Source organism: Nyctereutes procyonoides, unplaced genomic scaffold (assembly GCF_905146905.1).
Source record: "Nyctereutes procyonoides isolate TBG_1078 unplaced genomic scaffold, NYPRO_anot_genome, whole genome shotgun sequence".
Taxonomy (NCBI): domain Eukaryota; kingdom Metazoa; phylum Chordata; class Mammalia; order Carnivora; family Canidae; genus Nyctereutes; species Nyctereutes procyonoides.
Genome location: NW_026575120.1, coordinates 35,819,653 through 35,846,820, shown reverse-complemented (window position 1 = coordinate 35,846,820; position 27,168 = coordinate 35,819,653). Strand labels below are relative to the sequence as shown.

General features: G+C 45.6%; 3 protein-coding genes across 12 annotated transcripts in view; 1 reads left to right on the top strand and 2 right to left on the bottom strand.

Moving 5' to 3' along the window:
* Positions 1-454: 454 nt before the first annotated feature.
* CASP2 (caspase 2) lies at positions 455-17,851 on the bottom strand. Of its 3 annotated transcripts, none has more exons than XM_055335080.1 (11): positions 17,776-17,851; positions 13,102-13,252; positions 12,416-12,583; positions 12,184-12,265; positions 11,550-11,644; positions 11,113-11,289; positions 7,257-7,385; positions 7,015-7,105; positions 3,345-3,494; positions 3,059-3,168; positions 455-2,906 (listed from the first exon to the last, which is right to left on the bottom strand). In XM_055335080.1, exons 2-11 carry the CDS (start codon positions 13,231-13,233, stop codon positions 2,775-2,777), a joined length of 1,266 nt encoding a protein of 421 aa, XP_055191055.1. In that variant the 5' UTR covers positions 13,234-13,252; positions 17,776-17,851; the 3' UTR covers positions 455-2,774. The 3 variants fall into 3 exon arrangements, with proteins under 3 accessions (XP_055191055.1, XP_055191054.1, XP_055191056.1); XM_055335079.1 differs by lacking the exon at positions 17,776-17,851 and adding an exon at positions 16,448-16,636; XM_055335081.1 differs by lacking the exon at positions 17,776-17,851 and adding an exon at positions 15,718-16,093.
* Positions 16,791-27,168, top strand: part of LOC129515900 (olfactory receptor 6V1-like) — a 278,554-nt gene continuing 268,176 nt past the window's right edge. For 3 of the 6 annotated variants that reach the window (XR_008665674.1, XM_055335087.1, XM_055335089.1), the window contains exons 1-2: positions 16,791-16,949; positions 17,800-17,851. The gene's annotated coding sequence lies outside the window, so the exon portion shown is untranslated. Of the gene's footprint in view, positions 16,950-16,969; positions 17,165-17,799; positions 17,856-27,168 lie in introns of those variants that run through there. The other 3 variants (XM_055335088.1, XM_055335091.1, XM_055335092.1) reach the window with 3 other exon arrangements.
* TMEM139 (transmembrane protein 139) lies at positions 18,007-20,245 on the bottom strand. 3 transcript variants are annotated; one of them, XM_055335094.1, is made up of 3 exons: positions 19,899-20,245; positions 18,672-18,921; positions 18,007-18,451 (listed from the first exon to the last, which is right to left on the bottom strand). In XM_055335094.1, the coding sequence occupies exons 2-3, from the start codon at positions 18,902-18,904 to the stop codon at positions 18,061-18,063; spliced, it is 624 nt and encodes a 207-aa protein (XP_055191069.1). In that variant the 5' UTR covers positions 18,905-18,921; positions 19,899-20,245; the 3' UTR covers positions 18,007-18,060. The 3 variants fall into 3 exon arrangements, with proteins under 3 accessions (XP_055191069.1, XP_055191071.1, XP_055191070.1); XM_055335096.1 differs by lacking the exon at positions 19,899-20,245 and adding an exon at positions 19,875-19,892; XM_055335095.1 differs by lacking the exon at positions 19,899-20,245 and adding an exon at positions 19,672-19,836.

The window sequence follows — 27,168 nt, the reverse complement described above, 5'->3', positions numbered from 1 at the left end:
TTCCCCAACCTACAGAGCCCACTGCTTCTATCTCTTTTGTGCTGCCCTGATTCCTCTTATATAGTCCATGTCTACTCTAAAAACTTTAAATCCAGCTTGGGACCATGTAAATTCTATAATCCTCACTACCCTCCAATTCTAGTTCAATCTCTTTCACCAGCCTCCGTCCCATAATCTACATAATCCAGAAACAACACTGCTTGCTAATGACTCTGGTCTCCTCTGACACTGAGAAATCCCAGTGCCAGCTGTATTTTGGGCAGTTGACTGTGGCCTGACAGCTGAGATGGGCCCCCACCTGTATATATAACAAAGATCATGGTGGCAACAAAAGAAGGGTGTTCAGCTCTGTGTTCACCTTGGAAGGTGGTGAGGAATGCTATAAGAGGCTAAGCAAATGAGAATAGATGAGCTTCAGAAGATTATCTGTGGAAAAAGAGATGTCAGGCACACATCAGAATAAATATGAGCATTTATTTGGCACCTGAAGGCAATGTAAAATCCTGGCAGTGGGAAGTGGAAAGGTTCTATAACCCAAATACTTCCATATGATACTGACCCAAGGGTAGGGCTCGGCAACAAGTCTCCAAATCACCCAGCTCACAGAACAAGTATTAACTGAGCACCTGAAGTACTACAGGCTGAGCACTGTGCCAGGGACCATGCGAGACATGGAGGACATTGTCTGACACATGATATCTGTCTTCCCGAGTTAGCAGTATCAGTGGATAAAACAAAACACATGGAAAAACCCAAAGTATAAATACTAAACTGTATATACTGTTAAAGGGAAGTTTTGTCCAAAAATAGGATTCTAGCTAGGGTTGCTTTTTTCCTTCCATCACCCAAAAACATTTAATGAAGACCTACCATGTGCCAGGCACTGGGTATATACTGGTGAACAAAAGAGACAAGGTTTCTATCCTAAGGGAGCTTACAACCTAGTAATGGAGACAGAAATGAACAAGTGAAGCAAGCAAATACATAATTATAAATCATGCTAAGTGCAATGAAGCAATTAAACAGGAAGAACACGGAAGGTTATTTAGAGATAGAATGGCCTGGGAAGGCCTTCTCAAGAAGGTGGCATTTAAGCCAAGACTTGTGAGGAGTGGAGTTCAGTAGACCCCAGAAGAGTGTCTGCGATGGTCCAGGGTAGGATAGAGCTCAGAATGTTTGAGAAACTGAGGACGGCGCTGGGGCAGTCACTTGGAAATCAGCCTTTTCCGAGGTTCAAGAGGAAGGTAAGGGCCCTGCAGGCAAAAAGTTAGGAGTCTGCACCTTACTTCAGGTGTAAAAGAAATAAAAGCAGGGGAGTGGTATGATCAGATTTATACTTAAAAATCCCAAACCAGGGCAGCCCGGGTGGCTGATTGGTTTTGTGCCTTCAGCCCAGGGCGTGATCCTGGAGACCGGGATCGAGTCCCACGTTAGGCTCCCTGCATGGAGCCTGCTTCTCCCTCTACCTGTGTCTCTGCCTCTCTCTCTCTCTCATAAATAATAAAAAAAATCCTTAAAAAAAAAACAAAACCCAAACCAAAATCTGTCCTAGATTAGACTGGAGGGGGCAAGAATAGAAGCACAAGAGAAGGCCCGAAGAACAGGAAAAGCAGATACATGGCACAGATAAAGGCTTCTAGGGTACATAGCACATAGAGCAACAGCTTCTCTAAGATGGAGACATAGGAGAAGGGGACACAGGCCATATGAAATCAAAGGGGATTTAATACTGAAACAGAAAGCAGGAAAAAGCTACTACATTATATCTACAAGCAGCCAAATGATCCAATTAAGCAGTATTTTCTAGACTGATTTGGTGGCGGCAGTAAATGGGATGAAGGGAGAGATGAAGGGGAGAAAGGGGAGAAAGAGGAAGTAGGGAGATAACAACTAGGATGCTTTTTTTTAGAAAAAGACACTTCAGAGGAAGCAAAAGATAAGGTGACAGGTTACAAGGTATGAGGAAGAGTACCACTTTTATCTGCCTCCACTAGTACTCTCTGCTGAGGTTCACTTCAATAACAAAGCTGAGAGAGAGAATAACTGATTAGAAGATCTTTGGAACTTCCCCAGGCAAAGATCAGTGAGTTCCAGGTACAAGGTGTCCATGCTGTAAACTCTGCTGAGAGGCTGGATTCCTAGAGCCCAAAGGAACTGAGAGTGGAGCGGACAACACTGCCTTCCACTGGGTGGCCTTGTGGTACTGCAAGGGGGCACACAGGTCACCACCACGCCCTTGGTGGCACCTTGCCGCCAGTCCCATTTGTCCTGAGACTAAACAAAAAATGCCTACGCTGAAATCAGGACACCTTCCAAACACTCAGTCTGGTATAAATGGGGTTGGAATAGGGAAGAAACAAAAGACAGGAGATGGTCTCTGAAACATCTTAGCTAATGTAATAAAAATAATTACCAAAGTGCCGGTCTACAAAAGCCTTGGGGGCAGGAACCGAATGCAAACAGTGAGGGAAACCCACAGGCCCTCTCCCCATAAAGACACTGTGTTCATTATATTGTTGGCCAGGCTCCTCTGCAGCAGCCAAACACTCCTGACAAGCGGTCCAGCCAGACCTGGCTCTACAGGAAGGGAGCTTCCACAGGAGGAGCTGGCCTGTGGTCCTGCACGACAAGGCAGAGATGACAGGCATACTCCACAAGCCTGAGAGACTCCCAATCCCTGAGGGAGAACAGAAACCGTGCATCGGAAGAAAAGAGGCTCCATCAGGCCTCCAATGGTCCAGCAGCCTCCATGTGGCAGGGCGGTGGGGACGGCATCACGTGGGAGGGTGTCCTGGGAACAGGTAGAGGTGCCGGCACAGGGTGCTGCAGTACTCAGACATCTCCTTGCAGCGGTGGAACTCGGTGCCGGGGGCGTAGCCTTCACGCTCCTTGATGAGCGCGTTCACCTAGGGGGGACAGAAACCCATGGTCCCCAGGCTGAGCATCTGGTGTTTTCACCATCCCAGCACGAGGGGAAGGCTACAGAGATGACAAAAGACATGGCGAGGGAGGAGGAGGGTGGAACCTGTGCACATGGAGCTGAACGGAGGCTACCGACCTTCACAAGCATGTCGGCCACGTGCGTGTCACAAGCCCTCTCGGAGAACACTTGAGTGAGGGCCTCAATGTACCAGGAACCCCGTTTGGTGTTCCGCATGGCAGCAGTCCCTGTAACCAAGGACAGGTGTTAGCCACAGTGGAAGGTCGAGGGATAGCTTGCATGGCTGGACGTCCCAAACTCAACTTCTGTAGCACCCTGTACCCTCCCCTGTCAGAGCGCCAGATGAAAAAGCACACATCCCGGAGAGTGCATCCTCGGACCCCTCTCTGGGAACTCAGAATACCTCTGAGGCAGGCATAGCCACAGATCATGTCTGAGCGTGTGGGCAGTCGGGTTTTCAGCAACTCCTCTTTGCTGGCGTCACTCTCCTCGCACTCAGAGGATCCCATGTGGTTCTTTCCATCTTGCTGGTCGACCCCACGGTCGGTTTCATCTGTAGCAAAGGCAGACAGAACGGACAAAGATGTTATTTCCTCCCATGGCTCTTGGGCCTGCCACAGGCCAGCTAGAGGTCCCTGCCACCTTGACTGGGAAGAATCATTTCCAGCTGCTGTCTCCAACCTCTGGCTGATGAGTTAAAAAAAAAAAAAAAATCATTACTCCCACTCCTGCCCAGCATGCCTCCATTACTCAGAGGAGTACCCAGAGGCCAGCACTATGCTCAAGCATCTGCAAACAGACGCGGTCTGAGCTTTATCCACTCTGTGTAACATGGAAAGTGCTGATCAAACACTCCTTGTAAATAGAACTAAAAATCGTTACGTCCCTAATTTATTTGTTCAGTTAGCAATATACCTGGAAGTCATGGTGCTTTTTATGACAATACACAATTAAACACTGATAATTCAGTTTTACACATAAAAAAGAAAAACCAAGTTAATAAACCAATAATATGATTACTATGTGCATGCTATATAAAAATCACCTCAAATCTATGTATTAATAAAATATTATAAAACTTAACATGATCAGAAAAAAAAACCCAAAAAACTAAACATGATCAGTTTCCAAATCTCTCTCTCTCTCTCTTTTTTTTTTTTGGGAAAATTTTTATTTATTTATTCATGAGAGACACAGAGAGAGAGGCAGAGACATAGGCAGAGGAAGAAGGCGGCTCCCTGCAAGGAGCCTGATGCAGGACTCAATGCTAGGACTGTCGGATCATGACCTGAACCAAAGGCAGACGCTCAACCACTGAGGCCCCAGCTGCCTTGTCTTTTGGTATTTTTAAGTTATTTACTCATTAATTTCGTAAGCCAAAGTGTAGCAGGCATCCAAGATTTAAGAGAAATTTATAAAAGGAAAAACTTAAAAAATTGGAATAATTTGACTATTTTCCTCATATGATTAAAAAAGAACACCATTACTCAATTTTAGCAGTTTTTTTCAACATACCCTGAGTACATGTCTAACCTCCTGACCCAGGCCTTATCTATGCCCAGACATATTCTTATTTGACACTGCAGTTTGATTTTGGAGGTGGGTGGGGGTGTGATCTGTAGGAAAGAGACAGGGAGGACACACACGTCAACACACCAAACATAAGAGAGCAGAGTCTTCTACAGGACTTCCTGCTCCATGCAACACAGAGGACCGAGAAGGCAAGTGAGACTATGGAGAGAACTATGGAGAAATGACCAAAATTCACTGACCCAACAAAAAATTATCAAGCAACTGCCATGTGCCAGGCACTATTTTGCATTAACCCTAAGGATGTCAAGATTCCTGCCCTTATAAAGCTCACACTCCAGTTGAGGATCCAGCCAACTAGGAAGGGGCAGTAATTTTACAGACATCAATTATATTAACCAAGCACAACACAACACAGGTGAGCTCAGATCTTCAAAGGTCATCTCTTGAAGGATTTCATTTTCAAGAAAGATTCAGGTTGCCCCAGGAAAGAGCAGTTTCTCTCTATCCAGACCTGATATTAAACATGTCTCTGAATATAGAAAGAAAAAATGATCACAGATGTCTTTATTTCATTTTGTTTTGCCAGTAATACCTCCTAAAGGACACAAGCCAAGCTAAATCTGTCCCTCAAGAAAAAGGAACTTCTTTCTTCCCTCCATGTCTCAGATCTATTAATCAATAAGTATTACTGCTTCTTCCAATAACATAATATTCCATCTGTCTTCCGTATTACTGTAACAATTTTTGAGGAGATTAATTTCATCCCTTTGTTCAGTATTTATTAAGTGCTCCCATATCAGACAGTGGCCTGGGCCTGGGCATCCAGCTGGTAAATCAACAGTAAGTTCCCGCCCTCACATACTCTTTCCTCATTGCAGCTCCCCAGCATGGTAATCAGCCTGGGGAAGAATCCATCACATTATTTCCTGAGCTACCAACAGCTCCACACCGTTATCTGAAGTCCAAAATCTCAGTTTGACTAAAAGCTGACCATCAGCTGGATGGATGTACCTCCTGCAGCCAGCCTGGTCTTACTACATGCCTACACAGATTAAATTAGATCCGGGCAGACTTCCGGCCCAGCACAACATTTTGGGGGAGGGAGAGGATGATCTTTCAGTCTTGGTGTGCTTGTCACCTTGTATTCCTGTTTCCTCCGAAAGGCCCTATTTACTACTGACACCTAGGTAGATTTTATCATTCTGGGTCCAAATTAAGCCTTACCAAACATTAATACACTTACTAAATGTCTTTAGACCAATCCAATTCATACCAATCTACTCCCCACCGCTTACTCCTCATGTATGGTTTGTGCCTCACTGATTTCTCCCTTGCTCAAGGCCTCTGCATTATTCTCACGCCACTTCACGTACATTTGCTTTACCTTTCTAGTGACTGGTAGGCTCTTTTGAGAGACACATTTTCTCTCTCTCTCTTTTTTTTAAGATAGGAGTAGTTTGAAAGGCCACTTTTTTTTTTTTTTTTTTTGCTTTTGTGACAGCATCCTAGTCATGTTGTAGGGCCTAAATAAATTATATTCTTAGGTGGTATTAGGAAGAATATTATCAATGTTAATCATTTACATTTGTTGAACACACAAGGGATAAGAAAATGCTTTGTCCCATGTTAGGACAAAATGACTTTTAAACCAAACTGTAAGCCCCTTGAGGGCACTGACCATGCTCTATCAGTCACGGCTGGCCTTTGCTATGCTTTTACTATGAGCCAGGTACTGTGCTAGTAAGACCTTCACATGCATTCTTCCATTCAGTTATCACAACAACCTGATGAAGTAGGTCTGATCGCTACCCACATTTTATATGGAGAAAGTTAAGGCAGAAGGACATCAAGTAAACTTCTCTAAGTTTAACCAGTCTGTGGTTAGAGCTTTTAACTATTACTCTTTCCCTCCAGGATGAGAAGTATGCCCGCAGGTCTTCGAAGCATACTCTTGGCATCGCAGCTCTCAGAGGCTAAGAGACTGTACGCAAGAAAGAGGAGGGATCAAAGCAGCTGAAGGACGAGTGAGAGCCAAAGCCCGACTTGGGGTTTCCGCACTGCTGGCCTGTGAGATACACGCATGAGGCAGAGAAGAGGCACCGATGGAGCATAGATAAAAAGAGAGGGGAAGAGGTCTGGAGAGAGGAAAAGAGGAAGGGTACGAAGTGAGAGAAAGAAGAGATGGACAGAAGATCCTTAACTGCAATGAGTAACAAAAAGAAAAGCACACCCAAGTTAATATAGCACGGAAGAAGTGAGAGTTCTCAGGAGAGAAGGCAAAGGCGCTGACAAGGTGAGTCCTGAGAAGAGGATATGGTGGCGCACAGAGAGCTGACCAACCTGAGCGCCATGGGCTGCCCAAGTCCCAGCACACCCCATGCATTGGGAGACACTTACAGAGCAAGAGAGGCGGTGGCAGCAGTGAACAGAAGGTGCCCAAGGGATCCAATAGCACCTGAGAGGAGCAAACAGCAAAGTGAGAGCTGGTGGGAGGCTGCCCAGGAGCCACCACCCAAGTGTGGATCTGCCAGGGCACTCACCTCCACGGCAGGCCTGGATGAAGAACATTTTCGGCTTGTTCTGTAGGTTTGGGCAGCTGGCATTGTCAAAGAGCCGAAAAACTTCCTGAAGCTGCCAGAGAGAAAGAGAAGAGAAAGGAGGTTAAGTAGACTGTAGGCCTTCCTGAGTCCTGTATACACGACAGCAGCCACTACTAGAGATGGGCCGGCAGGAGGGGAAGTCACCTAGTGTGAACAGCTGTTGGCAAGAAGATGACACACACCTGAAGCAGTTTGCCGTCCACACCATAGATGCCTCCCTCCACGCCATGAGAGAGAAGTGCCACAATGCAGGAGTCAGTGACACGGTGGGCAGGCAACTGGGCAAAATTCTGGAGCTTCTCTTTCATTTCCTGGAGGAAAAACACATTTTAGTGTTGTCACTGGAGTCTGCACCAACATAATCTCTCTTTGGTGTTTGAAACGCTTTTAGAAAGAAAACGCTTTCTGTATTTACAATGTGGTCAATGATAAGAGAAGTCAGAGATTATGTGAGAGGCTAAAAAAAGCTACGGACTCACCAGAAAAATGCAGGACTTCAGAATATAATTTCACAAAACCCAAACTCACTGGGATATGTTAAGAACTCCTGAACTAAACCAAGTTACTAATGAAGCTAATTAACTTTATCTACTTGCCACTTTGGGAGTGGCAAGAAAGCCAATCCTTTCTTAGAGCAAATGCCCTTGTACATCAGTGGCATGACAGGGACCACCAGGTGAGCTACAAATGAGTAAAATACCTATCCAGCCATTAGGAAGGAAGCTGTTCTGACAAAGGGCTAATGGAGTCATGATAATAGGGAGTAACAGAACTTCCATACTGTTTTTGGTCTGAGATTTTAAATTCCCAGAGATGTGATGGTATCTGCACAAAATGCTCCATTCAGGGAAGAGCACACTGTTGGGAGGATTCTGCACAGGGCCACAGCTACACACATGAGCTACGGGATCAGACAGGTTTGACCCCTGGGTTCATAAACCTGAAGCAGGTATTTGGCCCCTCACAGCTCTAATGCTCATTCTATAGGAAGGTAATGAAGAGGAAATTTTATCCAAGTTCATGAAGATCAAATGAAATGCTGCACAGAAAGGATTTATAACGACGTCTGGCACATACTGCAAAGTCCTGCCATTATTATAATGTGCATATCTAACAAAGAGTCACGATGCGCTTTTTTCAAAGAAACGTACTCCTGGTCAATCTTGTAGTCCAACTTAAGATCTTGTCTGCTCTGCATCAGGTTGCCATCCATAAGTATCAAGAGTGACCTTAAGCATTTGGCCCATCCAATGGAGTATGCAAAATAGTATAATCCAACACAAACTGTTAAACCCATGTCTCCCTCTACAACACAAGATGTCGGCTCACCTGAGATGAGCAGAGAGAAAACAAGTTCATTTTACTGTGAATTTTAGTGAACTATAATGAATGTATAATGATAGCAATCTAGGCAGGACAGCACAACTTTATCTAACAGTTACCAGTTATGGTTCCTAGTAAAAAACACACTTGTATAAGACCTTGCAGCAGTTCTGGAAACTTGCAAAAACACAAAGTTTTGGGCCCCAGCAAACTGCGTTTTAATAAGCTCTCCAGGTAATTCTCACATGCTGAAGTTTGAGAACTGATCTATATTTGTTTGCAATACTTTTGTTCGTAATCACTTGCAAGTCTGCAATTACACTAGAAATGAAGAAATTGGCTTTATTAAAATGTATGTACATTTTCTGAGCAGAGAAGCCAATCATGATACTGGAAATCTTAAGGTTATCACCTTAAGATACACAAAATTCATCTATTAAAAGAATATATAATCTCAGAATACAGAAGTATGAATGCTTTTCTGGAGTTGATCATAATAGAATTTTAACACAGCATAGCTGAAGTTAATTTTGCTGGAAGAAGGCAATAAAAATGTATGTTTGGCACCTATTCAGGAGCATTTTGAACCTACACAAGACTGTCGATCAATAGAGATCAACAAAGCTCTAAGTAAGAACACACACATTCAATAACTGAATTTAATAGTACTAACCTGATAACTGGGGTTTATTTACTTTGGGGAAATTTTTCCAAAAGCAGCATAGCTTAAAAATAGGATCTCTAGATTTTTCTTTTTCTTTTTTTTTTAAAGATTTTATTTGTGTATTTGATAGAAAGCACAAACAGGGGGAGGGAGAAGTAGGCTCCCCACAGAGCAGGAAGCCCAATGCAGGGCCCCATTTTAGGACCCTGAGATCATGACCTGAGCTGAATGCAGATGCTTCACCGACTGAGACACCCAGGGGCCCCTATAGATTTATTTCTGATAAAATTACAAGTGCTTCTAAAAATAGCAAGGTTCTTTTGCCTGTGCTTTTGGCTGGTGGCTGGGGGACACAAGAGAAGAGAATAAACTATAAAGCCTCTGATGATATGCAAAATTTTATGGCTAGCTGCATTTTCCAGGGATAACCCACAGCATATCCTTACATTTTCAAGGCAGACTATGACCCAAATGCAAGTTAAAAATCAATACCACAGGATAAAAGGAAATTTGCCACTTTAAAACGTATCTCATTTCCTAATATATAATAAATTGTAATTCTAGATCTAATAACCTCAGGAGGGAGACACAGTGCAGAAGACTTTGATGATCAAGAGAAAAAGTGAAAACCTACAGAAGCAGTGAGAATACCCGTGTACTGTCTAGCACTGTCAAGTGAAGAGGGTTTTCTCTGACTACACTGCTTTGAATTTCTTTTTTAAAAGATAGATTGATTGATTTTAGACAGAGAGAGAGAGAGAGAGAGAGAGAGAGAGAGAGAGAGAGGCAGAGACACAGGAGGAGGGAGAAGCAGGCTCCATGCCGGGAGCCCGAGGTGGGACTCGATCCCGGGACTCCAGGATTGTGTCCTGGGCCAAAGGCAGGCACTAAACCCCTGAGCCACCTGGGGATCCCCCTGCTTTGAATTTCTTAATGCAATTATTTCTAAAGTCAAAAAGGTATAATGGGGGGAAAAAAGGATCTTAATTTTTTTGGTTTTCTTTGCTTACCAAATAATACCATAAAAATACTGAGTCCCTTGAGAAGTCCTACCAGGAAGTAAGGAAGTACTCTGTGAAGACACCTAAAGAATCAAATGAAACAAAACAAAGATTCTCTACCTCAACAAAGTGAATATCCTAGAAACTTTGCTTTTACCACTGACATTCCCAGTCAAGTTAAGAAAGTGCTATAATTCTGGAATCAAATGAAGAATGGGGGTGGGGGGGATGGGTGATACAGGTGAAGAGGATTAAGGAGCGCTGAATTACTAGTGTATACATGAAACTAATATAACACTGTATGTTAACTAACTGGAATTAAAATTAAAACTTTAAAGAGGAGGCGGAAAGGGATGGAGAAATGGAGAAAATGGAGGAAAAAAAAAAAGAATTGGTATCTATTTATCAGTTTCAGAACAGAAATACCTAAAGGTAACTAAGTCAGTAGTACAGCTCAGTAATTGGGGTTAACAGGGAATAACAGATAATGAAAATGCTTGTGATCTGCAGGAATCTAATCCAGAAATAATCTTCCTTAAGATCTGTCTTGTGGTCACGTAACTGGACAGACTAAGGAATTTCCCCACCATGGACAGTTCTAGCAAACGTCCATTTGCAAGAATGTCATTTGCCAAAGTAATCTTCTGAACAGTAACTGGAGTTATAAGCAACAATATCAACCAAGAAGTAAGTGTCCTGTGTTGTCCTGGCTTATAAATAGCTTTCCTGATTGGTGGGGCAAATCTCAGGGTGTCCTCAAATCCTGAGTGACTGGGAATGAAGTTTCTGAACTTCACTCATATATGCCCTAACCTGGGACCTGTATTATTCAGTGAGAGCACAGTGACCCCCAGAGGTTAACACCGAAGCAGCTGGCTGGCCCGAATTCTTTTTTTTTTCTTTACTAGATTGCAACATGAGACACAGAACAGAATGAGAAAAAAAGTAAGAAGAAAATAACTTGAGTAAGACCCATCCAGCAGGCAGAGGAGCAGAGGATGTTCCTGGCCCCAGTGTCGCCCAGCTCTCTAGTGTACACATTAGATGTACCTGTGCAGTCTGGTCAAGTAGAACATGGACTTTGTAGCCCAAGAGCTTGAAGAGGGTGACCAGAGTGCTGTGGTCCACATCCCCTCCAGAGCGAAATTCCAGGTCTTTCTCTCCAGTGAAGTGCACATTGCTCAGCACCAGTGCCAGGCCACGAGGCCGAGACTGTAACCTATAAGCCTGAGGGGTGAGGGGGAGATAATTAGAGCTTCTTATGGAGAGAAACTATGTTTCTTCAACTAAACGAGACATTTCAAGAAAACAAAGCCACCATACTCTCGTTAACCACACCAAGTCAGTACAGAGAAATGTTCAGAGACGATAACCAATAAGTACTGACTTTCTGACTGACAAAGGAGATATATATGCAAACTAAGTTCAGATGCCCAGGAAGGGTGTCTCATTTCCCAACTCTTCCTCCTGCATTCTGTAGAACTCACCAGCTGGTAGTGTGTTTGATAAAACTCGGGAGTGCAAGGCTTCACCTGAAGGCAAGGAGGACCATCTCCGTTGTCTAGGGAGTGTTCCACAGTATCTGTGGCACAGAGAGCCAAAAAAACTAGTATACAATCTATATATTAATCCCAGTACTTCATTATAACCCAAGGCACCTTGTTGAACTGGGGTTTTAATCATTACTAGTCTTGCTCATCGCCTATATTAGAAGATCCATGAGGGCATTTTTTTGCTCACCACTGGATCCTCTGCACTTTGCTCACATACAATAGATGCTTAACTCACTGAATGACTGAATGGGATATCTGATAAAAGCTTTGTTCTCATCACTAGACTACTCAGTCAAAAGGGTCTTTCCACACCCTAAAATATAAAGGTCAGGAATTTCCTACCTATACCAGTTGTTCTAAGGGTTAACTGCCATAAAAAAAATAATCAGTGATGGAGGGGAAGCAGGCCCAACCAACATCCCATCTAAACTCTAATGCTAGTCCTTAACAAATTCACTGAGGAGACTATCCCCAGTATGAATGAAAATAGGTATCGTGTAAGGGCAAAGTCAGATATCAGTCAAGAAAAAAGTCAACCTGTGGGATGTGTTATCCCATTGATTCTCACCTGGAGACAGGCGAAGCTGTTTCTGAGGGGGACAGGACTCACACATCGGGAAGGTGAGACTCAAGTCGTAGTCACAGCTCAACTGTAAGAAATCAGGACCCACCATGCCAGGCCTTAGGGAGATGGTCCAATCTGAATAAAAACACAATCTAGTCTCCCCTGCCCTGTCTCAAAAATTCCTTTCCCACCAAAACAATCCTTCTCAATATGTCACAGGTTTAGGGCTTCATACCGGTGGGAGTCCATGCTGAAGACCAGAGAGGGTTGTGAGCAACAGATCCTCCAGGTGACCCTGCTTGGTCTCCCTCAGGGCCACACAGAAGGCATCAAAAGCCTGGGGACCCCTCTTGGGCAGCAAGTTGAGAAGTTCCACATTTTGGCTGAAACCGCCCACTTTGGCCTAAGATAAAAGAATACAACATGAAATCATATTTACTTATTCAGCTCTAATTCTATTTCTCCAGATGACCTTCCCAGTAATCTCAAGAATCCTCTTACAGGAAAAATACATGTATGAAAGAAGTCTCTCCTATTTTTCTTTTTTTTTTTTTGAACGATTTTATTTATTTATTCATGAGAGAGAGACAGAGAGAGAGAGAGAGAGAGAGAGAGAGAGAGAGGCAGAGACACAGGCAGAGGGAGAAGCAGGATCCCAGTGCAGAGACCAATGTGGGACTCTCTCCTGGCACTCCAGGATCACACCCTGAGCCAAAGACAGATGCTCAACTGCTGAGCCACTCAGGTATCCTCTCTCTTATTTTTCTTAAATTACCTATCTTTTCTGTTAAAGGCTTGAGGATAGAAGAGTATTTTCATTTCCTTAGTGAGGTTCGACATCCTTAGCATACTTCATCATGCTCTGTCCCTACTCTTAAAACCAGTTTATTTATTTAGCATTTCTCTTTTTCTTCCAAATACCTGAATGTGCTCCCTCATTTCCAAGGTGATGATGTCCTTCTCCAGGAGGTGTTCTAACAGTTCACTCAGCAACAGCTGTTTGGCTAGCACCACTCGGTTCTTTTTTAGTGCTTCCTGATGATCAGGATGCATGCCACACACTCCCAGTATCCTACGATAAAAGGCAGAGGGAAAGGCCATCAAGCACAAGATCTGGCACAGAAACGTAGAGTGGAAGAGGTGTGAGTAGGAAGAAAAAAAAAGAATGGGACTTACGATAACCAATACTAGGCATATTTTACTGAATCTGGTTAAAATTGAAGTAGTATTAAGCAGTAATGCACTGATCATAAGGAGATAATATACAATCTTTTATAGAGAATGTTCAACCGAGACCATCTTCTGAGATGAATAGATTGTCTAGGGGAGGGAAATACCTAACTGGACCAAAATAATACACACAGAAGCACACATATATTCATGAGAAGGAAAACTCCTCTGTCTGACAGACCAATTTCAATTAAGAGATTATTCCAGAAAAGCTTTCACATCATTTATCTAGACTACTAGAAGTGATAGGAGTGAAAATGATCCTGGGTGAGAAATAAAATAATTTGATAAAATGGCAAAAGCCAATGGTTTCCCATTAAGGCCAATGGCTGGCTTTCAAAGGAAGTACATGACACAGGCTGACAGACACCCACATTACTCTCTAGCCCACTTTATACCAATTATACCTATTGTTTTTAAAACTTCAGTTCCTGTGACAAAATGACACTAGAAATGATCAGAATCCTTTAAGAATGAAGAACTGAGTAAGTAGCAAGTATACAAAGTCACAGTTGATAAACACCAGTGACAAACAACGTAACGAGATCACTTGAAACAGTTAAAGCATAAAGGCTAAATTACTTTGGTAATTTATCAGGGAGGTCTTTATTTCAAGGATTCCTTGGTTTTGCTATTGGGTTTGGAAAGGGCGGCTTCTGTTTGCAAATTTTAAAAAACCCATTTCCAACAGATTATCATCTCTGCACCTAGTTTATAGAAGTGCAGAGCTCCCCATCTTCTCAGTTTCCAAAAGCATGACAATAGTAAGGGCCTGATGGCAGTGAGAAAGGGATGAGATAACAGCTTTAGTTTATACCTAAAAAGCCTTTTCAAAATGAATACTGATTTCAAAAACATTAAAATCTGTGTGTGTGTGTGGGAGGAGGGGTTGGGCATCTTAGAATGAGTTAAATACTGTGCATTTATAGGATGTACTTGGCTTAACTCTAGGTTAAAGATTTATAGAGGAGGGAAAAGCAGACTCCTGGAATTGCTGAGAGAGACCCAAGAAGATGGCATGTGGGATCCTAAGGCAGAGAAAGTTGTCAGTAACTAACATTTCCAAGGCTGGAAGCAGCCAACTAGGGTTAAATTTGGGGTTTGGGACAGTGATATTTGAAATTCCATTTTGCTCTTCCTCTGTCTCTCATGAATAAATAAATAAAATCTCCCTAAAAAAAAAAAAAAGAAAGAAAGAAAGAAGAAAGAAAAGAAGAAAAAAGAAAAAGGGATCCCTGGTGGCTCAGCGGTTTAGAGCCTGCCTTTGGCCCAGGGCGTGATCCTGGAGACCCGGGATCGAGTCCCATATGGGCTCCGGCATGGAGCCTTCTTCTCCCTCTGGCTGTGTCTCTCATGAAGAAGTAAATAAAATCTCCAAAAAAAAAAAAAAAAAAAGAGAGAGAGAGAGAGAGAGAAACTCCATTTTAACTTCAGGTTTCCGTTCTATAGAAATACTATGACCCCAAACCTTCAGTAGAAACCCGCTAAAAAATACATCTTACAGAAATCAAAAAACCCATTTACGAATCACCTTAGAAAACACCAAAGCAGTGACAACGACTGCATATATGAAACTCTGGCAAAAGTAAGTGTTATTAGGCTAATTGCAAGACATCACAGCTGGATGCTGGTATTTCCTTAAGATACATATCACTCATATCATTTGCTGGGACAGGTTTACTCAAGTTCCTTCCCTTAATTTACCAGTGGTGTTTTCTCCTTAAAGCTTTCTCCTCCCTCGGTTTCCCTGATCCGATTCTGTCCAGTTCCTCTCTCCGCCTACTATGTTCCTGCTCCCTCACAAGACCTTGCAGCTGCCCTTAAACGTGGACACTCCATTAGGAACACCCGTCAAAGAGCTGCTGCTCCCGGATTCGATCTCATCCATCATCCATCGGGATGATCTGCTAATTGGCTCCCAGTTCTTAACTCTTTTCAAGTTCTAGATTAAAAATTTTTTTTATCAAGATTTTATTTATTCATAGAGACAGAGAGAGAGAGAGAGAAAGAGAGAGAGAGGCAGAGACATAGGCAGATGGTAAGGCAGGCTCCCCGAGGGGAGCCTGATGGGGGACTCCATCCCGGGACTCCAGGGTGACCGCCTGAGCCGAAGGCAGATGCTCAACCGCGGAGCCACCCAGGCGCCCCTAAACTTAAGACTTGCAATCACTAACTCATTAGGTTTGATCTGAAGCATTGACCGTTCTCCAAACCCTTGCTCCTCCCTGTAGTCCGCCTGAGTCGGAAAGCCGCAAATGTGGTCTCTCCCGAAGTGACCATGATCACCTGGAACTTCAGGACACGGACCGGGAAGGGAGGAGGGCGAGGAGACAAGGACACAAAGGCAATTCTTAAGCCTGGATGCGGTCTTTCTCCAGCTTCTGGCTCCACAGCCCTAAACGGATCTTCTTCTGGGCCTGCACCACGCACGGGGCGGTGAAGATGTCATCCGGGGTGATGTCGACCATGAGACACGCTTGGGGGGTCTCTGGGAACCACCTGGTCCTTTCAAAGTCCTCAGGCCCCAAAGCCGGTGGCGACGGCTCTGAAACCCTGATGAGGGCGGCCCGGGTGGCTCCGCGGTTGGGCCCCTGCACTGGGCCCAGGGCCTGATCCTGGAGACCCGGGATCGAGTCCCGCGTCGGGCTCCCTGCATGGAGCCTGCTCCTCCCTCTGCCTGTGTCTCTTATGGATAAATAAATAAAACCTTAAAAAAATAGATAAATAAAAATAAAAACGCTGGTCAATACGCGTCGTGATGGGGCCAATTCCGGGCTCCGCAGGTCTCGTCCGTTTGTAGGGGAACGGAGCAAAGCTCCTCATAAAGGAGTACGGGGAAAGGCGGGAGGGAGGATGTTTCGGAGAAGCGAGAGCGGGCGTCCGGGCGGAGCTCCTCCAGCTCACAAAGCAGGCCGGGGCGGCTGCTCCGGGGGCACAGGCCGACCGAGGCCGCCCGCGCGCCCCCCCCGCCCCCCGCGCGGCCAGGCCCAGGGGGCGGGGGCCCTACCAGCCACCTCCGCGACCCTCCCTCACTCACCTGCGCCCTCTGCCAGCGGCCGTCGGCGCCTTCCGCTGCAGGGCGGCCGGGCGGCCCGCGCTCGCCGCCGCCATTGACCGCTTTTCCCGGGCTGAGCGCGCACCGCCCACAGTCCAGGCAAACCGAGCGCCCTCGCGCCCTCCGCATCCCAGCCCCGGCCGCCCGCGCACTGCGCGCCTGCGCGCCTGCGCGGCTCCCAGCCCCGCCCCTTTCGTCGCCGGTGCGCGCGCAGCCCCGGAGCCCCGCCCCGGCCGCGCCGTCCAATGGGGCGAGAGAGCGCGCCGGGCGGAAAGGGAAGGGGCGGGGGGAGGCGTCGCCCCGCCCTGCGCCGAAACCCGATTGGCCGGCGGTTCCCGCGGAAATCACGGCCGCCCTGGGGCGCCTGCCCCCGCGCCTGCCTCCCCCGCCCCTGGGCCGCGCGGTCACGGGCTGGCCGCGCTTTCCGCTTTACTGAGTTGTTGGGGCCGGGCCCGAGGAGATGGAGAGCCCCGCGAGGCGCTAGGTACCGCCCCGAGGAGGAATGCCCGAGTGGGGAGCGCACCCCTGGGGGGCGGGGCAGCTCCCGGCGGCCAAATCCTACGACGTCAACGGCCGCAGAACATTCCAGAAAACGTGGTGCGGCGTTAGGGATCCGAGGAAGGTGCGGGGGGCTGGGGCAAAACCCCGCAGTCGGAGCGCAGGTGTCCTGAGACAGTCCGTCACCTTCGCCGAGCTCAGGTTTTTTTTGTCCTTTCTTTGATTCCCGCCTCTCAAATTGGGAGGCCCCGCCCCCTCGGGGCCGCTTACGTCACTCTCCCCTCCCCCCGCTAGGCTGGGAATCCCGCGCTGGAGCCTGCTCTGCAGGCCTCCCCCTTCCTCCCCGCCCCCCCCCCCCCCCAGGGGGCAGGAACAGCGAGCTGGGGCCCTCGCAGCTTCCATCAGTTGTGCTTCCCCAGGAGGAGGCACTCCCGGGCACCCTGAGCCCTGAGCCCGGACTGCCTCTGCAGACGCAGCTAAGCCACCCTTGCGCCTGCTAGGAAGCCTCTCCCCTCCGTCCAGAAGGGTGGTCCGAGAGAGGGAGATTGAGGGATTTGCGGATGACTTCGTGATTGAAAACAACGGCAGGATTTGGGATCGGAATAGTAGAGTTAAAATCGTTTCTATGCTGTTTTTTACTAGCAGTGCGCCCCCGTGCAAATGCTCGGACTTCACCGTCCCTTGGGATAATCCTCATTTTTTTTTTTTTTTTTCCCCCTAATGACGGGTAGGAACGTCCCTCGCGGCTGGGAAGCCTAATTGAGCTGGGAGAAAGAAGCACTCAGAACAGAAAGGGCACAGCTGTCACTCACGTATTCCTTTTCTTCCTTCTCCAGATTGTCTGGATCACGCCTCTCGCCGTCTAACTCTGGAAATATCGGATATGGGGTAGGTAGGTGACTCAGTGTTAACCTTAAGACTCAAACTGTGCCGAGTCCATCTCAGCTGGAAAAGGCGCAGGACAGACCGACTCTGTTCTGCGTTCAGTTCCCTAAGCAGAACCACAGTCCCTGACACATCCATCGCAGGCCCTGGGAAATGCTGGTCGAGTTCACGAATGGGTCTGGTGCAGAGAGGATAGATCGCAGGAAAGTCTTTTAAGGGGGCGACCAGTTGTTTTCAAAGAAAACATCGTCATCAGGTTGACCGAAGCTGACATCATAGTCAGGGGGAGGAGTCAGGGGCTCCAATTTGGGGGGCAACCCCAAGCTCTGCAGATCAGGGACAGTGGACGTGACCCGGGGTCCCCGAAGCCGAAGGCTGACTGGAACTCTTCCAGAGTTTTGTGGGGTCATAGATCCCTCTGAGCCCACTCGCCTTTCCAGTCTGGCTCTATCGGGCCCCTCTGGATGGCTAGGCTGTCCTTCCTCAAGTCCTGGGGGGATGACAACACTGCTGTAGGGCGGTGGTTGATCGGACTGCTGGGGGCGGCATTGTGATTCCACCACAGCCTCTTCATAGGTTGGCACCTCAAAGGCTTCATTGTCACTGAGGGAGAAGAAATAAGGTCACTGGGGGCCTCCTGAAAGGAGTCTGTTTTCGCTTTACTGTCTTCTATTAGCAAAAGACCCACCAACCCCTGACCCCACCCATCCCCTCACTGATAACCAGTAACAGGAAAGCAGAGCTGTACACCTGAGAGACTAGCAGACACGGGGAAAAAGGGTCCATTGTGCATTCCTAGGATTCAGCCCACCCCTTAACTCACCGTGCATTGCCTGAGGCCCCTGTGCTCTCCGTCTGCCTTGATCGGTACCCCCATTCCAGAGAACAGGCCAGGAGGCAGACAAGGAAGAAGACACCACCCAAGGTGAGAAAGAAATAAGCAACAGGGGCGATGTCTGGCTTTATGCCCAGTAAAGCCAGCCCCAGGAGGAAGGAGGCACAGCACAGGAAGAGAAGCGGCTTCTCCAGTCTCCCCCACAACTGGCTTGGCACCATGGCCCCTCCCCAGGCTCCTGCAAAAAGACAGATGTTGTGTCTCAACCCGCAGTTGGCATCCCAGTGGGGTCAGATTCCAAAGTAAACATCTTAGACACCTTAGGGTTTTAGGTTCTTCAATCTCAGATCAAGTAGATAGCTCAAATACATGATCTTCAGGGTTCCCTTCAGCTTTGTGATTCTCTCTAGGATCACACCGTTGTCTCAGGGTATCAGTATGTGTGGGCTAGCCAGGAAATAAGCCAAGGTGCCTTCATGTGACTTACTGTGTCGTGGCCCTGCTTTCCTTCCTTCTTCCTTCTCTGCAATCTCCCTTCCAGCTCTATCTTTCTACACCATCCAAGACCCAGTCCCGGCTGGCCCTGCCTGGAGCCTGAGTGCTCAGCAGCATCTGTGGAATCCAGGTGATGAGGCAGGCCCTACCTTTTCTCTGTAATTGCTCAGTACTGGATCTCCACCCTAACCCCACCCCCATCTCCCCAGTCAGACCCCACTGGGGAGGGAGGTTGGGGAGGAGCACCACTTACCCTGGTCCAACCCCATCTTCCCATTTCCTCTACTCAGCCCATGCTCTGGTTGTGGGAGAAAGTACACAGGGATGCAGCAAAGCCACAGGGACACAACTATGTGAGAGAATCTTACAAAGGCCTAGGGCAATGGGCAGAGGCCTAGATAACTCCTGATCCCTCCATATCTGCCAAGGTATCCCATCTTCTACCGGCCTTAACTCAGTATGCTCAGATTTTAAGTTTCCTGTCTGTAGTTACCGCAAAGGCTGGGAGGCTCCTGGGGAGAAGCCTTCTTTTCCCTCCGGAACACAGCAGCAACGTCTAGGCAGCAGCGCCCCCAAAACAACCTATCAGGAATTTCCTGAACTCTGCATAGCAAGAAAGCACAGACTCTAGATAGGGGCCAGACTCCCCCTGCTTGAACCTTAACCCCAATCCCATGGCCTTCCCACTGTTCTCACCGGCGTTAGGAATTCCTCCCTCACCTGTCTGGACCGACTCCACAGCAAGTAGGTTGTACGGGAGCCTAGGGGAGCCGGAGGAAGAGGGGGTGGAGCCACTGGGCTCCACCCACTTTTCTGTTCCAATCCCTCAATTCCTGCGTAGGCTTCCTCCTCCCCTTTCTGGTTACAGCCGACCTGCTATTGCCCCACCTTGATTTTTTTTATTTTTACACTACTCACCCCCTACAGTGCTTTAATGAGAGTGCTCCTGCACCCCCTCCCCACCCCAGTGATCTTTGTACTTAGGATCAGAGTTATATTCAGTTTCCTCATCTCTCCTCAATGTGCACTGTATTCCGAGTAGTTTGTCTTCTATTTAGGTAATATATTTTAGGCCTGGAGCAGAGGCCATGGCTTATTTAATCTCTAGATCACGTAGTGCTTTGCATGGTTTGCTGTGGGCATGGAATGGAGTGTCTTGCTTCAGCTGCCAAAGGACCATTTCTTTGAATTTGTTTTCTGCAGGGGCTTAAGTCATTTTTGCGTATGCTTCTTGGCCCAGTTAACTCTTGGTCTTCAAAAGCCACGTCCAATGATGGACGTGATGCCTGCTGTGGAGGCTGTCTGCCCAGTGTAGCTACGGCATTCATTGCTACCTCTGTTCAAGCCTTTAGCTGCTTATATAGTAATTTTCTGTTTACATTCCTTTCCTCCACTGTGAGCTTTTCAAAGTGAGTGATCAGTTTCAATAATTTCTGAATTCCTGCAGCTGACATGGTTCCTGACACAAAGTACGTGCTCACTCAACGCATCAGAAGGCTATCATTCTGCCTTGGTTTCACCACACCCTGGAGACCCAGGATCCACTGTTTTAAGGGGAATCTTGGTAATAAGTCTAGGTGAGGCAGGTACTGGGAGGTTTAGAGAGGTTGGAGGCATACTTTATTCTTGAGACACAGAAGGACACAAGGCTGGATTCCAAGGCTTCAGAGTGTTACGATTAGCCACACCAAGGGGAGTAGGAGATGATGGGGTACAAATCTAATTCCAAGGACAGTCATGGGGCACAGCCAGGGCTGCAGGATCAGAGGATGTGTGTAGTGTGTGACTGTGTGTGTGAGAGAGAGACAGAGTGGGAGAGAGAGGAGAGAAGGAGGAGGGAGGGAAAGAAGGATGAGGATGAGGATGAGGGTGCCTGGAGTGGAATGCAGGTGAGTATACAGTGGGATGTCTATGATGATTCTCTGACCAGATGGAGGAGATGTTAACAGGAAGACTGTGCTAGTCCAAATGAGCTGTGTCTCTATGGGAAGTGGGAATGGAGAGTGGGGGGAAAGCTGGTTGTTGATTTGTTTACACCAATTTCCATACTGTTCATCTCATAAAAGGAAAGTATGACTTGGATCAGAAGGATTTGCATCTGGGGTGCCTGGTTGGTTTAGTTGGTAGAGTGTATGACACTTGATCTCGGGGTCATGAGTTTGGGCCCCTTGTTTGGTGTAGAGATTACTTAAAATCTTTTTAAAAAGAAGATGTAACTGCATCTACAGTTAATATATTAATAGAAGGAAATTGCAAGTTAGTTCTGGATAGGGAGATGGGGCAGGGGATGTAGGCTGAGAGGCAAGGGAGTCAAAGAAGGGGGCTGAATGTCTATTGTGTGAAAGACACTGCAGTTGGGAGAATGAGATCTCTGTAGCATAAGATTCTTGGTTGCCAGAAGGAACCTACACTAGAGAGACTTGCTAGTTAAGAACCCGTTCCAAGTCAGGAAGGCTGGACTGCTGGCTGGCTGTGCTGTCAATATATTCTCTATCAACAATAATTTTAAATGGATTTTCTAAAAATTCCATTTTTTAAAAAACTGTTACTCTTTGAGAAGGATTGAGTGAGTGACTGTGGGAAGGGGCAGAGGGAGGGGGAGAGAGAATCTTCAAGCAGACTCCCTGCTGAGCTTGGAGCCTAATGCAGAGGCTTGATCCTCGACCCTGAGATCAGGACCTAAGCTGAAATCAAGAGTAGGCTACTCAACCCACTGAACCACCCAGGCATCCCTAAGAAATTCCATTTGTTAAATATAGAATCTTGCAAAGTATTTAAAGATTATAAAGAAAAAAAGTCATCCACAATCTTATTATCCTAACATGGCCACTTAAAATTTCTGCGCATTTCTTGTAATATGTCCCCCCACTGATGGAAGTGCTCTCTGGTTGAAATCAGAGTATATATGCTATTTTGTATTTTTAAAAGATTTTAAACATTGTATCACATATAATACACATTTTGGTACAGTCTCTGTTGTGGTAATTTTTAACAGCCACAGAAATACCTTTTTGAATGGATGTATCATAGTTTAACATACTGCTATGTTACTTGGTAGCATTGAATTTATTTTTTCTTTCTTTTTTTTTTGGTCATCAAATGTTTCAAGAGACAGAAAGTAGATTAATGGTTGCCAGGGGCTGGAGAGAGGGAGGCACAGGGAGCAACTGTTAATGGATTTTTTTGGGGGGGTAATGAAGATGTTTAAAAATCAGTAGGGGGTGGCTGGATAGTTCAATCAGTTAAGTGTTGGACTCTTGATTTCAGCTCAGGTCATGATCTCGGAGTCGTGGGATCGAGCCCTGCATCAGGCTCCATATGTAGTCTGCTTGGGATTCTCTTTCTCCCTCTCTCTGCCTCTCCCCCCCAAATCAGTCAGTCTTTGCAACAAATTAGTAGTGATGCTTGCACAACTCTGTGAGTATGCTAAAAAGGACCCACCGAATTTTTCACTTTAAAAGGGTGAATTTATGCCTCCATAACACTGTTTAAAAAATGATGCTACAATGAACCTCTTCTTATGTGTAGTTTTTCCTTCTATTTGGATTATTTCCTCCAGTTGACTTCTAAGAAATGTCATCATTGAGACAAGAAATGTGAAGAAAGCTCCTATTTCTCTGAATACTTGTGGCCACACTTCCCAAAGGTTTTGCTTTCCTTTTTTCTTCATCAACTTAGTATCCTTAGCAAAATATGAATGCTAAAGGTACTATTTGTCATTCTGCTTTCTCCTTGCCTGCCTCTACAAACCACTCCGTTAGAGGTGAGATTACTGCCCTAGGCCAGCCCACTATGCCCATCTCATTTTGGGAAGTGACAGTGAAGGGAAGTGGAAGGTGGGGGGCAGGGTGGGAGGGAGAAGTAGAGATCTTTGACTTCCTGTGAAGGGTCGCTCAATTAACACACACGTCTCTGTTTCTCCATATTCTTGTGATTTCGTGTTTCTGAACTGAGTCTGTAGCCAGCATGTGTGGAGTGATTTGTACTGCTCACTGTGCTAAATGCTTTACACAAACAGTAATTTAAAATGTCATAAGAGGGCAGCCCCGGTGGCTCAGCAGTTTAGCGCCGCCTTCAGCCCAGGGCATGATCCTGGAGACCCGGGATCCAGTCACATGTCAGGCTCCCTGCATGGAGCCTGCTTCTCCCTCTGCCTGTGTCTCTGCCTCTCTCTCTCTCTCTCTCTCTCTCTCTCTCTCTCTCTCTTTGAGTCTCTCATGAATAAATAAAATCTTTTAAAAAATGTAATGAGTAATTGCTATTATTATATTTATTTCCTAGGTAAGGTGAAAAACTTGAGGAAAAAGTAGTCAAAGGTGGGACCAAGATTTGAACCTGTAGTTCCAGTCCAGAAACCTGGCTCTTAAACACTATGCCATCCAACTCTAAGCACTCTTTTTTGGCTGCTTTCATAATGGTAATTTAACAAAACACCTATGACATTCTCAGATCATTACTCTGGGTCTTCCCTGGAGGAGTGGTTAGGTGCTATTTTCTCCACTATTTGGCATCTTAAGAATGAGGCTAGCTTTCAGACAGCAAAGGCAGCTAAAGAGATTATCAGATTAAATAAGGTTATCAATATATAAGACAAGAAAGAGAAATTAGGATTGCAGGCTCTGTATCAGGATATTTATCTTTTATGAGCTAATTGAGACTGATTACAAATGTGAGACTTTTTCTTGAATAGCTCCAGAAGCCCAATGTGCTGGTGACTTGTTAAAAAAAAGGGGGTGTAGGTGGGAAGGGAATACACATGTGTGTTTGTGTGTGTAGAAATGATTTGGCCGTATCTGATTTAATCCTTAATAACAATCATGTGGGATAAGTCTGGTTATTTTTCTTTTTTTAAAAAAATTCTTATTTTATTTAATGGTTTATAATCTGTTGCTATCATTCTTTATTGTCCCAGATGTGAACAGTGGGAGTCACTTCAAGTTGGCTCCTGTGCATTTTTTTAAAAGATTTTTATTTATTTATTCATGAGAGATACACAGAGAGAGGCAGAGACACAGGCAGAGGGAGAAGCAGGCTCATGCAGGACTCGATACCAGGACCCTGGGATCATGACCTGAGTTTGAAGGCAGACTCTCAACCACTGAGCCACCCACGTGCCCCTGGTTATCATTTTTCATGTTACAGAAGAAACCAGCTCAGAAAGTACATGATTTGTTTCATTAGAGTCAAATTCAGAATCTTGCCCTTTTAACTCAGTTGAGAATGTTTCTCTTTGGGTTTGTTGCCTTACCCACAAACTCTTTCAAGCATGTATGGAAGGTAGATAAATGATTTAATAACATGAGGTATATCAGAAATATCATTGATATTTCTGGGATGGAAATGCTTCCAATAAATGATGAATTCTCAAGTATGTAAGAATAAATGCACATTTTCACTCTCATCAACTAGTTGTAATACTGCACCAAGCTCACTGGGAATGAACCAAGTGAATATGAGGTGCAGGCTGGCCCTCCAGCTCAGCTATTCAGCACTAAGCTACAAAAAGCAATGTTCATATATGAGAAGTTGAGTGTGGTTGTTGCCCAGGGACAAAAAAGCATTGTGTTTATGAGCTGTCTACAGATAGCGGCAAAGGAGTCCCACATGAGTGTCCCTAAATAAAAGAAGACAGAGAGGCACTTGTGGTTGTGATTAAGCACATATTTTTAGAGATGTACAGACCAGGTTTTAAAATTTTTTTTTTAATTTTTATTTATTTATGATAGTCACACACTCACAGAGAGAGAGAGAGAGAGGCAGAGACACAGGCAGAGGGAGAAGCAGGCTCCATGCACCGGGAACCCGACGTGGATTCGATCCCGGGTCTCCAGGATTGCGCCCTGGGCCAAAGGCAGGCGCTAAACTGCTGCGCCACCCAGGGATCCCCAGACCAGGTTTTAAATCTCATTCCTACCACTTACTGTGTGACCTTCTGTGAGCTATTCCACCTTTCTGCATGCGTGAAAGTAACTAGAATTAAATATCAGTTAACTTTTTCTCTTTTGAAATAAAATTTGTCTACAGTGAAGTGCAGAGATTTTCAGTAGACCGTTCCATAAGTTTCATGAAGACTTGCACTTGTGTAACTCAAAGTCTAGTCAAAATACAAAGCATTACTATCATCCAGAAAGTTCCCTCATGCCGTCTCCCTGTCAACCCAAATAGGCAACAATTGTTTTGGTTTCTTTCCATCTTTTATACTCTTGAAAATGGTTTCTATTTTCTGGAACAACGATTAATTTATTTAATGGTAACAATAACCATTTAGTTATCCAACTGATAACCATTTAGTTTCCAGGATTTTGCAATTCCTACATTTTTTTAAAAAGGATTTTGTTTATTTATTTGACAGAGCGCACATGCACAGACAGGGGGAGTAGCAGGTAGAAGGAGAGGGAGAAGCCGCCTCCCCACTGAGCGGGGAGCCCAATGCGGGACTCCATCCCAGGGTCTCAGGATCACAACCTGTGCCAAAGGCAGACACTTAACAGACTGAGTCACCCAGGCACCCTACAATTCTTACATCTCTGTGCATGTTTTTGCTCATATGTATAAATTAGAAAAATTCCTGAAAGTGAAGTTTTTGATGGATATTGCCATTTGCTCTCAAAAGGAGTTATAAAAATTCACTCTAATGCTCACATTGCAAGAATATCTCTTTGTCCACACCCTGATCAACAGTGAGTTATCAAACTTGGATTTGATAAATTGTTACTGTTCACTTGCTACACAGAACACTCCAAGGTATATTCAGTAGATCTGATAGGAATTTTACCCTCAGAGAGTTTACTGTTTATAAGAGGAAAGGCGTGTACATAATTAATTGTAAGACAGGGTACAAAGTGACAAGGAACAAAGTGCTGCTGGGATTCCCAGGAGAGACGTGGTGCTCCAAGGGGTGGGGATCAGAGGGCATCATGGATAGGGATGGGATTTGTTTATACTCCTTTTACATCTATCTCCTCATTATGCATGGAAGAGATAATACTTACATCATTGATTGGTAATTAGTGAATATTTGCTGATGTAATGATTCATGATCTTCTGATCCGTTGATCCTCCCTCAATTACCTCTCCACCTTTCCCAGTCTTTTTGGTCTGGCATCAGCTGGAGCCAGCCATACCCTTGAACATAGGCTTGGCTGACAGACGAGGGAGTTGGTCTGATCCAAGCCAAGGGTTTCAGTTTTCCCTGGTCCCCTGTGGAGACGTTGAAGGTACTCTCTGGGATTAAGGCCTTGGGATGAGTGAGGAACAATGGTCTAGTTGGCCGCCCAGCCGCCAATCCCCTTTCCCTGGCGTCCAAGCGGCTACTTCTTCCTGCTTTTACTTTTGCTTATTCCCCGGGAATCATAGTCAGATGAAGGACTATAATTCCTCTGAGGAGAACGATGAATGGTGGGCCCTAAGTTCATCTTACAGCTGGATTCCTGCTTTCTTTGTACACCTCCCCAGCGGCATCCTTTCCTCCAGTCCCCATTCAGCTTTTCTATTTATAGACTTCCTGCATCTCCCCTTGAACTTCTTATCTCCTCCTTTTGCCACCCACATTGCCTTTTTCCCTTCTCTCACTCACCTTGTGCTCTTTTCTTTGGCCCATTTATTTGATAAGCATTTACTTAGCATGTATAATGTTCTTACAGGAGCAGCTACAGTACATAATTTGTGAGGTCCCATGCAAAATGAAAATGCAGGGCCTCCTAATTGAAATTAAGAAGAATTTCAAGACAAAGTAGAGCATCAAACCAGTCATGAGGCCCTGTATCAGTACACAGGTTGCCAAGTCTATGAGGCTGACTTTATGTGCACAGTACTGTGGGGACATGGTGAGAATGTATAATATCACAGAATTAAAATCTCAGCACATTTTTTAAAAAGTAATCTCTACGTCCAACGTGGAGCTCAAACTCCTGACCCTGAAATCAAGAGTTGTATGCTGTACCAACTGAGCCCCCAGTTACCCTCCTCAGGACATTTTCAAGACATTTTT